Below are 14,555 nucleotides of genomic sequence, written 5' to 3' on the forward strand. Positions count from 1 at the left end.
ACAGAAGTTTACAGAACTTCTCCAAAACGAAATATAAGTGTTGATATTAGTTGGCAGGCATCTTTACTTCAACATTATTATGTTTTGATGTATTTCTAATACCTTTTAAGACTGTTTATGGGAAATGTTTTCTAAGACCCCTTTTCCATCTGTTTATCCAGAAGTCAAAGCCGTAATTTATGCCTAATTTCTAAGATGTAAAATGGTTCAAATGTTTCCCCAAAATATAGGCTCTTAGCTTTCCTTTGACACCCAGTTTGATTTGCTCTTATGAACTTCACGTTGGTGGTCATGCGTCCTTTTACATGGAAATGTCCTGCTTCAGTCTGGAGAAACATATGCTATCCATTATGGAAGCACTTTTCTGTCTGAGCTCCTAAATGAAGGTTGGACGGTATGGTACAGGGGGGCATTGAGGACAAGAGTTTGATTCCTGCACCCGCCGTCCGAGGGTCCTATAAAGTTTGTAGTAATGCTGTCTATCCATCTGGCTGTGCTCTAAAGGTGTACTTTATCCTTTTACGGGAACCGCTATGTTTATCTCTGGGCTCTGACAGGGACACGTTTTCTGAAGCAAAGGAAATGAAAAGCGAAACGAAGACGCACAAACGCAACAGGTCAAACTGGAATCTATTGACTTTGAGTTAAAATATAACACCAGTAACCATAGTCCTGTAATTGTATGTTTTTATTTAACTAGGCAAGGCAGTTAAGGACAAATTCTTATTTACAATGATGGCCTACCCCGGCCAAACCCGGACGACGTTGGGCCAATTGTACTCTGCCCTATGCGACTCCCAATCACGGCCGGATGTGATACAGCCTGGAATCAAACCAGGGACTGTAGTGACACCTCTTGCACTGAGATGCAGTGCCTTAGACCACTGGACTACTCCGGAGCCCTGAAATGTCCATCCAAGTTTGTCTAAGTTATGTTATTTAAAAGACTCCAACCAAAGTCCCTCTTATCTCCATCTGGCCATATATCGCTTCAGTATTCCCCTGAAAAGCATGCCAGGACACCCTATTATGCAGAATATCAAAGGCTCTGATTAATTTGAAGCATCCTTATGAGCAGTGGTATTTCTGTCACTTCTCCCCAAACCCTCTTCAAAAGGACAGTCTGGCAGGCCACCAAGGGGGGTCGGTCCTCTGACACTAGCAACCACCTGGAGTTCAATACCTCCAAAGGAACGAATGGTTTCGCTCTCTCCTTTTGTGCTTTTTCTCCAAATCATTTTTGACATTATGGAGATGAGTCATTGTAGTTGAAAGGAGTATATTCCAGGGATTTGCTGGGTCTATTTGGTTTCTTAAAGCAACATTTGACTTTTCTATCCGCTGATTTGTTCATTAAAGAAAGTCGTGGTAGAGACTTCGAATTTTGACATTCCTTGATGATTTGAGGATGGATATACAGTGGGGTCCAGAATTATTGAATCCCTTGATAAAGATAAGCAAAAAAGACTATAAAGTAAATAATACAATTGCTGAGCTTATATTTATATTGTATGCAACATTATTTTATACTAATATAGATTTTGTTAAACAAGTTTTAAAAGATTATCTTAAAAAGATGGGGGTAAAAATGATTATCTCCTGTTTTCAATAATCCATCACTCTCTCCTTGCGAGGATAACGACACTGAGCCTTTTTCTAAAATGTTTTGTGATATTGGAAAACACATTGGGAGGGGTCTTAGATCATTCTTCCATACAGAATCTTTCCAGATCCTTGATATCCTTTGTCTGCGCTTATGGACTGCCCTCTTCAATTCAAACTACAGGTTTTCAATGGGGTACAAGTCCGGAGAATGAGATGGCCATTGCAAAATGATGATTTTGCTGTCAATTAACCATTTCTTTCCTGGCAAAGGCAACCAGGTTTTTGTCTAAAATGTCCTTGTACTTGCTTCATGATGCCATTGACCACTGGCAGACCACATGTGGGGTGCTTTTGTGGGCCCCCTCGAGGTCTGGCCGCTTCCCCAGATCGCATATGAACACATCACCGAATGCATCCCCTGGGGCAAAATGAGTTCAACACCTTGCCATAAGCCATGGTGAAAATGTTCAGAATTACCAGAAATTAGCTTTCAAAATTGAAAATTCTCTCAGGCTTATTATAAAATGTGTAAAATGGCATGATAATAACCATATAACTGCACATGTTTCTCTCTGCCCCATGGCAGTATGTGTAGAATTGCAGGAAATTTGCTTTAAAATAGCAGCATTTTCTCTCAGCCCCATGGTAAAATGTGTAGAATAGCATGAGATAGATTAGACGTTTATTGTCATGAGTCTTGCCCTGGAGACAGAACTGAGCGGTTTCCGCTAGATAGGCCAGCTGCAAAGTCAAAATTGGCTATATCGTAAAAATGTATGAAAACAAAAATGATCTTTTTGCCTTAATTTAAGGTTAGGGTTAGGCATTAGGATTAGCAGTGTGGTTAGGGTTAAAATAAAGATTGTATTACTTTGTGGCTGTGCCAGCTTGTGACCACTGCAGAGCTGCCTACAGCACACAAGTCAACGCAATTAATGCCAACCTGCGTTTCAGAGCCAGATTTGACAGGTACAGAGCTAGTTGGTTTTGGTTGATGTATCCACTACCCACCTCCACTTCTAGCTAAAATCTATGCATGTGAATGTATACAGTAGGCTACAGCAGATCATATCATTTAAAAATAACACATTTAAACTCTCAGTGCCCTGAATGCCCTATCTGACACTGTGCTGTGTGTCTTTCTCTTCTGGGCTTCGTAGAAAAACAAAGCTATCAAAAGTGAAATGGGAATTCAGAACTGGCTATGAACTTGTTATGTCATTGTTAGGACAGACTGAGTACAGGGGGGTTTATCTTGAATCACAATACCAGTGTTCAAGTGGTGCCAGTGGCACAGTGCTAATGCCTTGTATCTGAGTGTCATCTCTCAGCTCTCTGTACCTCCGAAGGGCAACAGCACCAATCTACCAGCTCAGCTAGGATTCGCTGGAACCGATGCCCTATCGTGAACCATCCTCCCACATGAGACAACATAATATAATTTCCAATCCCAAAGAATAAGGCCATATGATTTTTAAAGTGCCCACTCTCTCTATTATCAGCACAGTACGATGAATATGGTATAGTGAAGCCAAAGTACTTCTGAAGCTGGTCTTTTACAGCAAATTGTTGGATGAGGCACTTCTGGGTAGTCATAACAAGGCCTCTGAAGTAAAATGCAGGGTAGTTGAAAGGCCTTATAATCCAGCCTCCCAGCCTATAAAGGAGGGCTGGTGTAAAGATAACAACTGATTCTATTCACAGGCCCTAAGGTGGGGAGAAACAGTATGGTGATTTTTGCCTCAAATTACTGGTTATGCAGCACTTCTCTCCAATCTGGCCTTTAAGTGCCTTTCTTTTCCAAACTGTTGACTGGATGCTCACATAGCGTTATTTATCGATTGAAGTTTGTGGACCTTTTTTGAAATGGAAATACAGAAAAAGCTTCAACATGTGAAAGCAGTCTGTCAAAACAGAACAGACTTTGAGCCACTCATTTTTGACGAGATTTGTTCATGTGAACGGTTCCATTTGCTAATCGTTCACAATTCAGTAACTTTTCCCCACTTCATTCTAGCTTCAGGAACAGAATGTTAAACTTTGCTTACACATCTCTTTCCATTCAATTCACAGGTCCAAGGACTTAATCAAGGAGGCCATTCTTGACAACGACTTCATGAAGAACCTTGAGCTTTCTCAGATCCAAGAGATTGTTGACTCAATGTACCCAGTAGAATATGGCAAAGACAGCTGCATTATCAAAGAAGGAGATGTGGGCTCCTTGGTGTATGTGATGGAAGGTAAGGCATTGTGCAAATGTCATGTTAACCTCCCATTTTGAAGAAAACTCAAGCATGTAGAGTTGAGTCCTCTCACATCTCACAGAGGAAACCTTTTTGTGCTTATGACTTCACTCATTTAATAGACATGACCCTTTGTTCTGTAGAATGCACTTTACGTTTGAAAGACCCCCCCATGTATTGGCCCACTGTTGTACCTGATGTGTAGTTAAAGAAAGAGCGGAATTAACCCAACAGGAAAGCCATGTAGTATATCTACTGTGGGATCTTCATGGTTAAGACCTTCTGTCCTTATCCTTGTTATTCATCACCAGTTTAGTTAGGAGCAGATCTGGAAACAGTGATCGCCTGACTTGACCTATAGATGCAATTCCAGGAAAGTGAATAAATGGTCCTCTGCTTGGCTGTCATCCACAACTTTGACTCCCTATGAGAAATAAGACATTAATGAAGGAATGGAGTGAATCCATTGAGGCCAGATGGGATAGAGTAGCATTTGCCATGATTGATGTCAGCTGTTCCTTTCCTGTTTGTTGCAACACAGTTTCACAACCACTCCGAAATGTAATATTATCTTATGTCGTGTTAGTTCAGCAGAACCAGAACAAAACATGGAGAGGGATTTGTGAAGTGTGTTATTGAAAGCTTTTTTTCATGTCCAGTCTATGTATAGCCAAATGTCTCAACTGAACTGAAACAGTTAAGAGCAACTTCCGTTTGCACTTCTGGTCAATGTTGACCTAAGCCATAAGCAGTGTGTGTTTTTGTTCCAAATTGCTTTTGTCCCAATATTAAATGGTTCAGTAGTTATAGAACATTGTCAGGAACTTGACTGAAAGATTCTGTTCTCAGAGGACCTGGGTCATTTTCTTTGGCAGGACATGCTGTCACTGTCTTGCTGTTGAAAATAAGACTTAAAAAGCCTGTTTACACCAGTTTCTTCCCAGCTCCTTGTCATTTCCTTGTAGCCTAACTTGACGCCACAAGGAGCACTTCACTTTTATTTGAATCTGATAACATGATTTATGTACTTGACAGAAATGACTGAAAATCCATCTCCAGGTCTACTGAATGCCATGAGTGGTTCTTAGTCACTCTGTTACTGTGGCTCTGTATTCCACCGTGCTGTCGGGTGGAATGGTCCCGAGGAAGATGCTCAAGCTGATTTCAGAGAACCTGTCTTGGCTTGAGCTGTCTTTGAGCCACACTCATGCCATTGATTATTAGCCAGCAAGACAAATTCCCTAATCTGAGCACAGGTGCCCACCATGGCCGAGCAGAGATGAGCACTTTGGGATGCTGCCTTGATGTGGTTCAAGGTGTCCTCGTCGATGGAGCCATGAAGGATCTGGCAACGGGAGGAACATTTTATTCTTAGAGAAGTTATTCTCCTGTCTGATGGCGTTCACTACTCTATTCTGAATATACACAATGGTAAAGTCTGAGGACAAGTTCGCTGACAAAAGTGAATTTCTTAAAGTTAAATTAAAATGATAAAAAACGAATTTGTTAGGAATATTGCATTCATGTGAGTGTTCAGTGTCGGCACTGACTTGTTGAGAGTGTCTTGCTGTGTTAACAGACTGGTTCATTTACTACTGATGGACTTACTTGTTTCCCTCAGGGAGTCTCTCTCAACATGAGATGTGTTTTGTATTGACAAGCTCCATACAGAAGACCCACTTCACTGTGCGATACCTTCCGGCAACATGCTGTATTTATAGTTTGTAAGGGCCTATGTAAGTTGAATTCACGTCAAGTAATAACTATATTCATCCGCAGGAAGAGCTTTTCAAGTTTGGACATTTTTACTTTTCTTGTCTGGTAGTTTATGAGTCAATTGCAACCATCAAAAAAGCCAACAGATTATCACCAGCTGATCTCTCATTAAACCATCAGTACATGCTAAAATCACAGGCACAGTGGATCTCAAATGCAACCAACATTAGCCAGCAATTTACCACTCCCTAACCCGGATGTCGAGGTTATCTTTTTGTCTTGATTGCAGCCAACCAGGGGTTGGAACAGAAATGATTTTCCAATCGTTTCGTTCTGAATGGAACCGTTATTGTCTTTTGTCCCGTTTCACTGTTCCGACCAGCAAAATAAAGTTCTGAACCGGTTTGAACCCCCAAAAAGTACTGGTTTATATTGTTCTTTCTGTTCCTTTTTAAACCTCTGAAATCTTTATTTTTCATTTAGCTCAACATTAAATGACTTCACCAATCAGTGTGAATAGAGCAGCTTGCTATGGAGCGGGAAAGCGATTTAATCTGTATAAGAAAGTCGTTAAGAACAAATTAAATTTTGTCGTAACAGCATGGTTTAATCATAATGCCAGCCACAGTGTAGGGAGCGAGATGCAACTGAAATTTGCCGGGTGATAAGATAGCGAAAGAAGATGGAGGAAACTTGCCTTTTAGCACTGGGCAGCTTGTTATGACATGCATTATCTGAATTGGGCCCACTGAATTCTATTTAGGAAGAGCGACTTCTGTAAATCCAATGTGAAACGTGATAACTATAATATCCTAACTAACATTGAAAAAGTTAATCCATTCTTTAAAACATCTCTCCCTAATTTCTGAATCATGCTTGTAACGTCGTCAGTAAGCTACAGTAACCTATGCTTCAGAGGGGAGGGGCAGGTAGCCTTAACACACACACACACTGGCAAAAATTTACAGCTGGCAGGTAGACACTGGAATACATTTCTGAGTGACAAGAGTGATGGCTTTGCATAGGCACTTTGTTAGGATTTTGTGGGACTGGGAAAAAAATGCCTGGAATGTAAAATAACGTTATTATCCAGTTCCTATGTTTTAAAATAATGGTTCTGTCCCAGAACAGTATAGATCACTTAGTTTCCGGTTCTGTTCTTCAAATATTGTTTTCTGTTCTGTTCCCCGAACCGGTTCCAACCATTACAGCCAACATTTTTCAAGACTATTTCGCCCTCTGGTTGGTATTATCATCGGAACAACTTAGTCCTACTTTATGAGCAGACTATCTATTTATCTATTTGACAATCGTTCCGTACAACTGAAACAGAGTATTTCCTCATTTTCCACTGCAAATTTTCTGTGGCAATTACCCAATACGTTGTATGAATGGGAAACTAATTTAGATGTTGTAGCCTACTCTTATTATTTTCTTCAGTTCCAATTGATGTAATCCATTAAAATCAACTGTCTTTAAAAGAAAATGGTCTGAGATGGTTTTTCTCCCCAAATTTGGTAGTTACAGTCTTGTCTCGTCGCTGCAACTCCCGTACGGACTCAGGAGAGGCAAAGGTCGAGAGCTGTGCGAACCCCCCGCAACACAACCCAACCAAGCCGCACTGCTTCTTGACACAATGTCCACTTAACCCGGAAGCCAGCCTCACCAATGTGTCGGAGGAAACACCATACACCTGGCGACCGTGTCAGCGTGCACTGCGCCCGGCCCGCCACAGGAGTCGCTAGTGCTCGACGACACAGGGCAAATTGTACGTCGCCCCATGGGTCTCCCGGTCGTGGCCGGCTGTGAACGAGCCTGGACTCAAACTCAGAATCTCTAGTGGCACAGCTAGCACTGCGATGCCTTAGACCACTGCGCCACTCAGGAGGCCTGGAGATGACATATTAAGTCTAGGTAGGTGAGTGACTAAAAATTTGGTCAACAAAACATAGAATTGCTCATTTTCTACATGAGGGTTATTTGATCGAATATAGGTTTCGTAATGGTTAGGTTGATACGAATGCACTGACATACAGTAAGTGGGTGCACGTGGCATTTCGACAACTTATCAACTTGTCATACAGGACTCATCATATAACTTGTTTTAGCATGGACATTGCCATTGAGGCCTTCCACTATTTTAAAGTAGTCAACTGGTGGGGATAACTATGACTTGGGAGCAATCAGCCAATGAAGAAGAAGAAAATGTACTACTTTAAAATGGAGATTGCGTCAATGGCGCTGCGCATGCTGTCACAGACACTATAATGGCACAGATACAAAGATGAGTCCTCTATCTCTGTGGCCTGTTGTTCACACGCGTATCTCTCATTTCCTAGAATGGTCCCACCTGATCTCGGCTCCTCCCACCTGCCTTCCATCTTTGAGGACATGTATTTCTATTGTTAGAGTGGTCACTTGATTGTCAATATAATTGATCATCTTTGGTGTTTCTTATTATTGATGACGATGTTGCCCCAATGCTTGCTCTGGTGTTTAAAGCCCCATGGTTTACACATAGACCTACAGCATCCTAGTGTTAAGATGTGATACAATTTTTTCTGTAATACAAAACAATCAACTCAAACTTTATTTGTCACATGTGCCGAATACAACAAGCCCTTAAACAACAGCGCAGTTCAAGAAGAGTTAAGAAAATATTTACCAAATAAACTAAAGTAAAAAAAAAATATATAAAAAAATTATAAAAAGTAACACAATAACATAACAATAGTGAGGCTATATACAGGGGGTACCGAGTCAGTGTGCGGGGGTACAGGTTAGTTGAGGTACATGTAGGTAGGGATGATAATAAAGATAATAAACAGCGTGTAGCAGCAGTGTACAAAACAAATGGAGTGGGGGGGGGGGGGGGGGGGGGTCAATGTAGAAGTGGCCATTTGATTAATTGTTCAGCAGTCTTACGGCTTGGCTGGAGAAGCTGTTAAGGAGCCTTTTGGTCCTTGATACAGCTGCACTTTGAGATAATATAGGTTTAGTGACAACACTAGAAAGTCATTTTCTGTGTCTCCTCTCACACAGCACAGTCACCAACCTCACATGATCTCATTGACATCTGCCTAATGTCAAAACCCTAATTCGCTTTCCATCATTTACTGAACTCATTAATGAGGTTACTGTTGTATAAATCATTGTGTGGGGATTGAAGGGTCTTTCTGAATACTGAATCTATCACATACATCCTTGATTAATTATGTATTTACCATGGACACACAACACCTCTGACATCTTCCTAGAGATGACAAGGGTCAACGTTTAACACATGCGGTCTCTTCATTAGACTCTATGGAGCAGAGAACAAGATTCAGCATCCCTACTGCTGTCAATTAATAATGACCTTGTCACTATTGCTGAACGTTAATGGGAAGAAATACCCTGGCTAATGTGCCTGCTCTCCCAACAACTGCTATCTGTCTCTGGACACAAATAAATAACCAGGAAGAATTGAGAAACCCATTGATATTCTAACACAGCACAGATAGCTAATGACGTGATTGCTTGACTGAGGAGCGAAATGTGAATAGAGAGAATTTGTGTGTGTGTTTGACACTTTGGGGCCTTCTGTGTCCCCGACAGGGATAAACATTCTCAGCCTTTTCCAACATTTCCCAGTCTTCTCCATGGCCCTGTTAAACCCACAGATGGACTCCAAATATAATGTGAGATGTAAACGGGAAGAGAAAATTACCCGAATGAGATTCTGATGATGACTGGGCGCTATACTGGACTTGGGTGTTTTTTAAAAGAGGACACGACCGTGAAAAACTCATCAATTCTGTTTTTTAAATGTACACAGATGGAAATTGGCTCCGTCAGCCAACAAGTTACACTTTTTATAGTCATAAACCAATTGCGCCCAAGCTGTCTCAACATGGATTTGGTTGCATAGCAACCTGCTGGATTCTCACCCTTTGGCAACCCACATGAAATACTATACTACATACTGTAGTATCCCTTGATTATGAGTAGTACTTACTATAGAATGTTGCAGTATACTGTACAATATTATAGTAAATACTACAGTAATACAGTACTACAGTAATACAGTACTACAGTAAAAACTATACAGTCCGCAAAAAACACTACACTTTTTTAATTATAGAAATGACTATATTTTTCAATACTACAGTCTGCGAAAACACTACAGTAAATTCTACAGCGTAGTACAGTCCACAGAAAAATTACAGTATACTAGAATCCACAAAACACTACATTAATTACTATAGTATATGATGCCATTTCCTTTTAGTATAGCATTTTTACTATAGTTAACTGTAAATACTACAGTATGCACTACAGTAAATACTACAGTGAATACACCAGTAAAGTCTGCAAAAACACTGCAGTGAGTATGTTGTTTATCTACATCTACATTAATATATAACATGCTATAGATCCAATGATCTGAGAGGGTTTGAGGTAAGCAACTAAGGCTAATGCAATGGATGAATATATTGTATGGGCAACTGACAAATTTAACATTTATTTAACTAGGCAAGTCAGTTGAGAACAAATTCTTATTTACAATGACAGCCTATGCCGGCCAAACCGAGATGACGCTGGGCCAGTTGTGCGCCGCCCTATGGGACTCCCAATCACGGGTTTTGAAGAGTGAAAATGTTAATGAATTAACATTGAAATAAATTAAAAATGTATCTTCACATAAGTGTTGTCTTTCAGCTTGACTGTTTAAAAGTGAAATGATGTGTTTAATTTAAGATCCCCATGTTTAGTCTTGTAAATGCCATGCGGTGTGACCACTATAATTTACTATATTATTATTTCTGTAAACGTCTCACAAAATATATTTTCATATTATAATTTAGGAACTATTTCAGAAGAAATGCTCATTAATGATATATTGCAAGCAGCCATATTGTGATTCTCACTTGGCAACACTCCTTTTTGGGAACTGTCTATATAGAAGTTTCTGTAAAAAAATAAAAACACAAAAATAAACGAGATCGACATTGTATTTTTTGGGGGGGTAAAATCTATATTGCATTTGGGAATGGCTAATTAAGCAATAAGGCACGAGGGGGTGTGGTATATGGCCAATATACCACAGCCAAGGGCTGTTCTTATGCACGACGACGCATCGCGGATTGCCTGGACACAGCCCTTAGCCGTGGTATATTGGCCATATACCACAAACCCCCGAGGTGCCTTATTGCTATTATAAAATGGTTACCAACGTAACTAGAGCAGAAAAAAAGAATGTTTTGCCGTATATAACACGGCTGTCAGCCAATCAGCATTAACCACCCAGTTTATAATAGAAGTTATACCATGTTGACTGAAATGCTATGAAACAAGGTTTAAAGAGGGAATCTAGGATTCAAACAGCAACAAAGCAGACCCTCCGCCACTTTTTCTGGTCAACAGCTATGGGCTGGAGCTGGAGAAAGGTAACCACTCTCAAATTCATCGACAGAGCTATGGACACAATGATTGATCATCCGTGAAATCATGATATCATGTTTTGTACCAATCTCAGAATACCTTTTTAATTCCAGAGGGCAAGCTTTGAAAGCTATTGAAGCAGATCTTAAGGCAATGTTTTCAACTCCAGTCCTTGAGTACCCTCAACAGTACACATTTGTATTGTCACCCCAGACAAGCACACCTGATTGAACTTGTCAGCTAATGGCTATGTTAGTAGAATGGCGCCGGAGGGGATGGCTGACGTTTTACGTGCTCCTAACCAACTGCAATTTGGTAGTTCTTTCGCGTTGTTTGTAACTTATTTTTTTAACTTATTTTGTACGTAATGTTCCTGCTACTGTCTCTTATGACCAGAAATTTGCCATGCATCGGCAGGACAGAACAGCTACGTCCGGTAAGACGGGGGGGGTGGGTTGTGTGTCTATTTGTCAATAACAGCTGGTGCACAATGTCTAATATTAAAGAAGTCTCGCGGTATTGCTCGCCTGAGGTAGAGTATTGTATGATAAGCTGTAGACCACACTATCTACCAAGAGAGTTCTCATCTATATTATTCGTAGCTGTCTATTTACCACCACAAACCAATGTAGGCACTAAGACCTCACTCAACCAGCTGTAATAGTGTCACGGATTCCCCCGGTACTGCTGCTCATTCCATGCACCAGCTCCGGAGGTATACGTCACCGGCCTCTAGGTGTCACTGAACTGTTTCATTACATACACCTGGTTCCCATTTCCCCTGATAAGTAATTGTATATATGTGCCCTCTGTTCACCATTGTTGGTTATTGTTCCCATGTCCGTTGGTCTCGTGAGTACCTGTGCTTTGTGGTTTTGGCTTTCGTGCTGCATGTATTGTGTACTCATTATTAAAGGTCTCATCCCGTGTATTGTTATTACGGGTCTCGTCCCATGTATTTATTAGAGGTTTAACCTTGCTCTTTTGTTTTGGTTACATCCCTGTGTTTTTGTATACGTGTTTGTTTTGGGCTTCGTCCCCGTGCCTTTCATGGCATGTTGTATTTTGGGTTGAGTATTAAAACCCCCTATTACGTATTCCTGCGCCTGTCTCCAATAATTGATACCACGTGACAATAAGGCCATAAGCAAACAAGAAAATGCTCATCCAGAATCTGCGCTCCTAGTGGCCGGGGACTTTAATGCAGGCAAACTTAAATCTGTTTTACCTAATTTCTACCAGCATGTCGCCAGAGGAAAAAAAAACTCTAGACCACCTTTACTCCACACACAGAGATGCATACAAAGCTCTCCCCCGCCCTCCATTTGGCAAATCTGACCATAATTCTATCCTCCTGATTCCTGCCTACAAGCTAAAACTAAAGCAGGAAGTACCAGTGATTCGCTCAATACGGAAGTGGTTAGATGACTGGGATGCTACGCTGCAGGACTGCTTGCACAGGCAGGAATATGTTCCAGGATTCATCAAATGGCATTGAGGAGTATACCACCTCAGTCATCGGCTTCATCAATAAGTGCATCGACGACATCGTCCCCACAGTGACCGTATGTACATATCCCAACCAGAAGCCATGGAATACAGGCAACATCCGCATTGAGCTAAAGGCTAGAGCTGCCGCTTTCAAGGAGCAGGACACTAATCCGGACACTAGTAAGAAATCCCACTATGCCCTCAGACGAACCATAAAACAAGCAAAGGGTCAATACAGGATTAAGATTGAATCCTACTACACCGGCACTGACTCTTTTCGGATGTGGCAGGGCTTGAAAACTATTACGGACTACAAAGGGAGACCCAGCCGCGAGCTGCCCAGTGACGAGAGCTTACCAGATGAGCTAAATGCCTTTTATACTTGCTTCGAGGCACGCAACACTGAAGCATGCACGAGAGCACCAGCTGTTCCGGACGACTGTGTGATCACATTCTCCGTAGCCGATGTGAGTAAGACCTTTAAACAGGTCAACATTCACAAGGCCGCAGGGCCAGACAGATTACCAGGTAGTGTACTGGCAAGTGTCTTCACTGACATTTTTAAACTATCCTTGACTGAGTCTGTAATACCAACATGTTTCAAGATGACCACCAAAGTCCCTGTGCCCAAGAACACTAAGGTAACCTGCCTAAATTACTACCGACCGGTAGTACTCACGTCTGTAGCCATGAAGTGCTTTGAGAGGCTGGTCATGGCTCACATCAACACCATTATCCCAGAAACCCTAGACCCACTCCAATTTGCATTACCCCCCAACAGATCCACAGATAATGCAATCTCTATTGCACTCCACACTGCCTTTTCCCACCTGGACAAAAGGAACACCTACATGAGAATGCTATTCATTGACTAGCTCAACACCATAGTGCCTTCAAAGCTCATCACTGAGCTAAGGACCCTGGGACTAAAGACCTCCCTCTGCAACTGGATCCTGGACTTCCTGATGGGCCGTCCCCAGGTGGTAAGGGTAGGTAACAACATATCTGCCACGCTGATCCTCAACACGGGGCCCCTCAGGGGTGCGTGCTCGGTCCCCTCCTGTACTCCCTGTTCATTCATGACTGCATGACCAGGCATGACTCCAACACCATCATTAAGTTTGCCGACGACAAAACAGTGGTAGGCCTGATCACCGACAACAATGAGACAGCCTATAGGGAAGAGGTCAGAGACCTGGCCGTGTGGTGCCAGGATAACAACCTCTCCCTCAACGTGATCAAGACAAAGGAGATGATTGTGGACTACAGGAAAAGAAGGACCGAGCACACCCCCATTCTCATCGACAGGGCTGTAGTTGAGCAGGTTGAGAGCTTCAAGTTCCTTGGCATCCACATCGCCAACAAACTAACATGGTCCAAGACAGCTGTGAAGAGAGCACGACAAAGCCTATTCCCCCTCAGGAGACTGAAAAGATTTGGCATGGGTCCTCAGATCCTCAAAAAGTTCTACAGCTGCACCATCGAGAGCATCCTGACTGGTTGCATCACTGCCTGGTATGGCAACTGCTCGGCCTCCGACCACAAGGCACTACAGAGGGTAGTGCGTATGGCCCAGTAGATCACTGGGGCCAAGCCTCCTGCCATCCAGGACTGCTATACCAGGCGTTGTCAGATGAAGGTCCTAAAAATTGTCAAAGACTCCAGCCACACTAGTCATAGACTGTTCTCTCTGCTACCGCACGGCACTTTAACTCTACCTACATGTACATATTACCTCAATTACTCGACTAACCTTTGCCCCCGCACACTGACTCTGTACCGGTACCCCCTGTATATAGCTTCACTACTGTTATTTTACTGCTGCTCTTTAATAATGTATTATTTACATTTTTTACTTATCTATTTTTTAATTAACGCTGATTTTTCTTAACTGCATTGTTGGTTAAGGGCTCGTAAGTACGCATTTCACTGAAAGGTCTACACCTGTTGTATTCGGCGCATGTGACAAATAAAATTTGATATCTTAGAAATATAACTTCACTCTGTGCTTCTCTGAGCATGCACTTCGTAGCCTATAGCCTAAAGACTATGGATCATTTTATTGTGACCACACTA

General features: G+C 41.8%; 1 protein-coding gene across 4 annotated transcripts in view; it reads left to right on the top strand.

Moving 5' to 3' along the window:
• prkg1b (protein kinase cGMP-dependent 1b) overlaps nucleotides 1-14,555 on the top strand; it is a 160,555-nt gene that overhangs the window by 28,704 nt on the left and 117,296 nt on the right. For all 4 annotated transcript variants that reach the window (XM_014179311.3, XM_014179313.3, XM_014179310.3 and 1 more), the window contains exon 2: nucleotides 3,679-3,845. In XM_014179311.3, coding sequence (XP_014034786.1) covers nucleotides 3,679-3,845 — 167 coding nt within the window. The remainder of the gene's footprint in view (nucleotides 1-3,678; nucleotides 3,846-14,555) is intronic.

This window comes from Salmo salar, chromosome 28, assembly GCF_965601325.2.
Source record: "Salmo salar chromosome 28, fSalSal1, whole genome shotgun sequence".
NCBI lineage: Eukaryota > Metazoa > Chordata > Actinopteri > Salmoniformes > Salmonidae > Salmo > Salmo salar.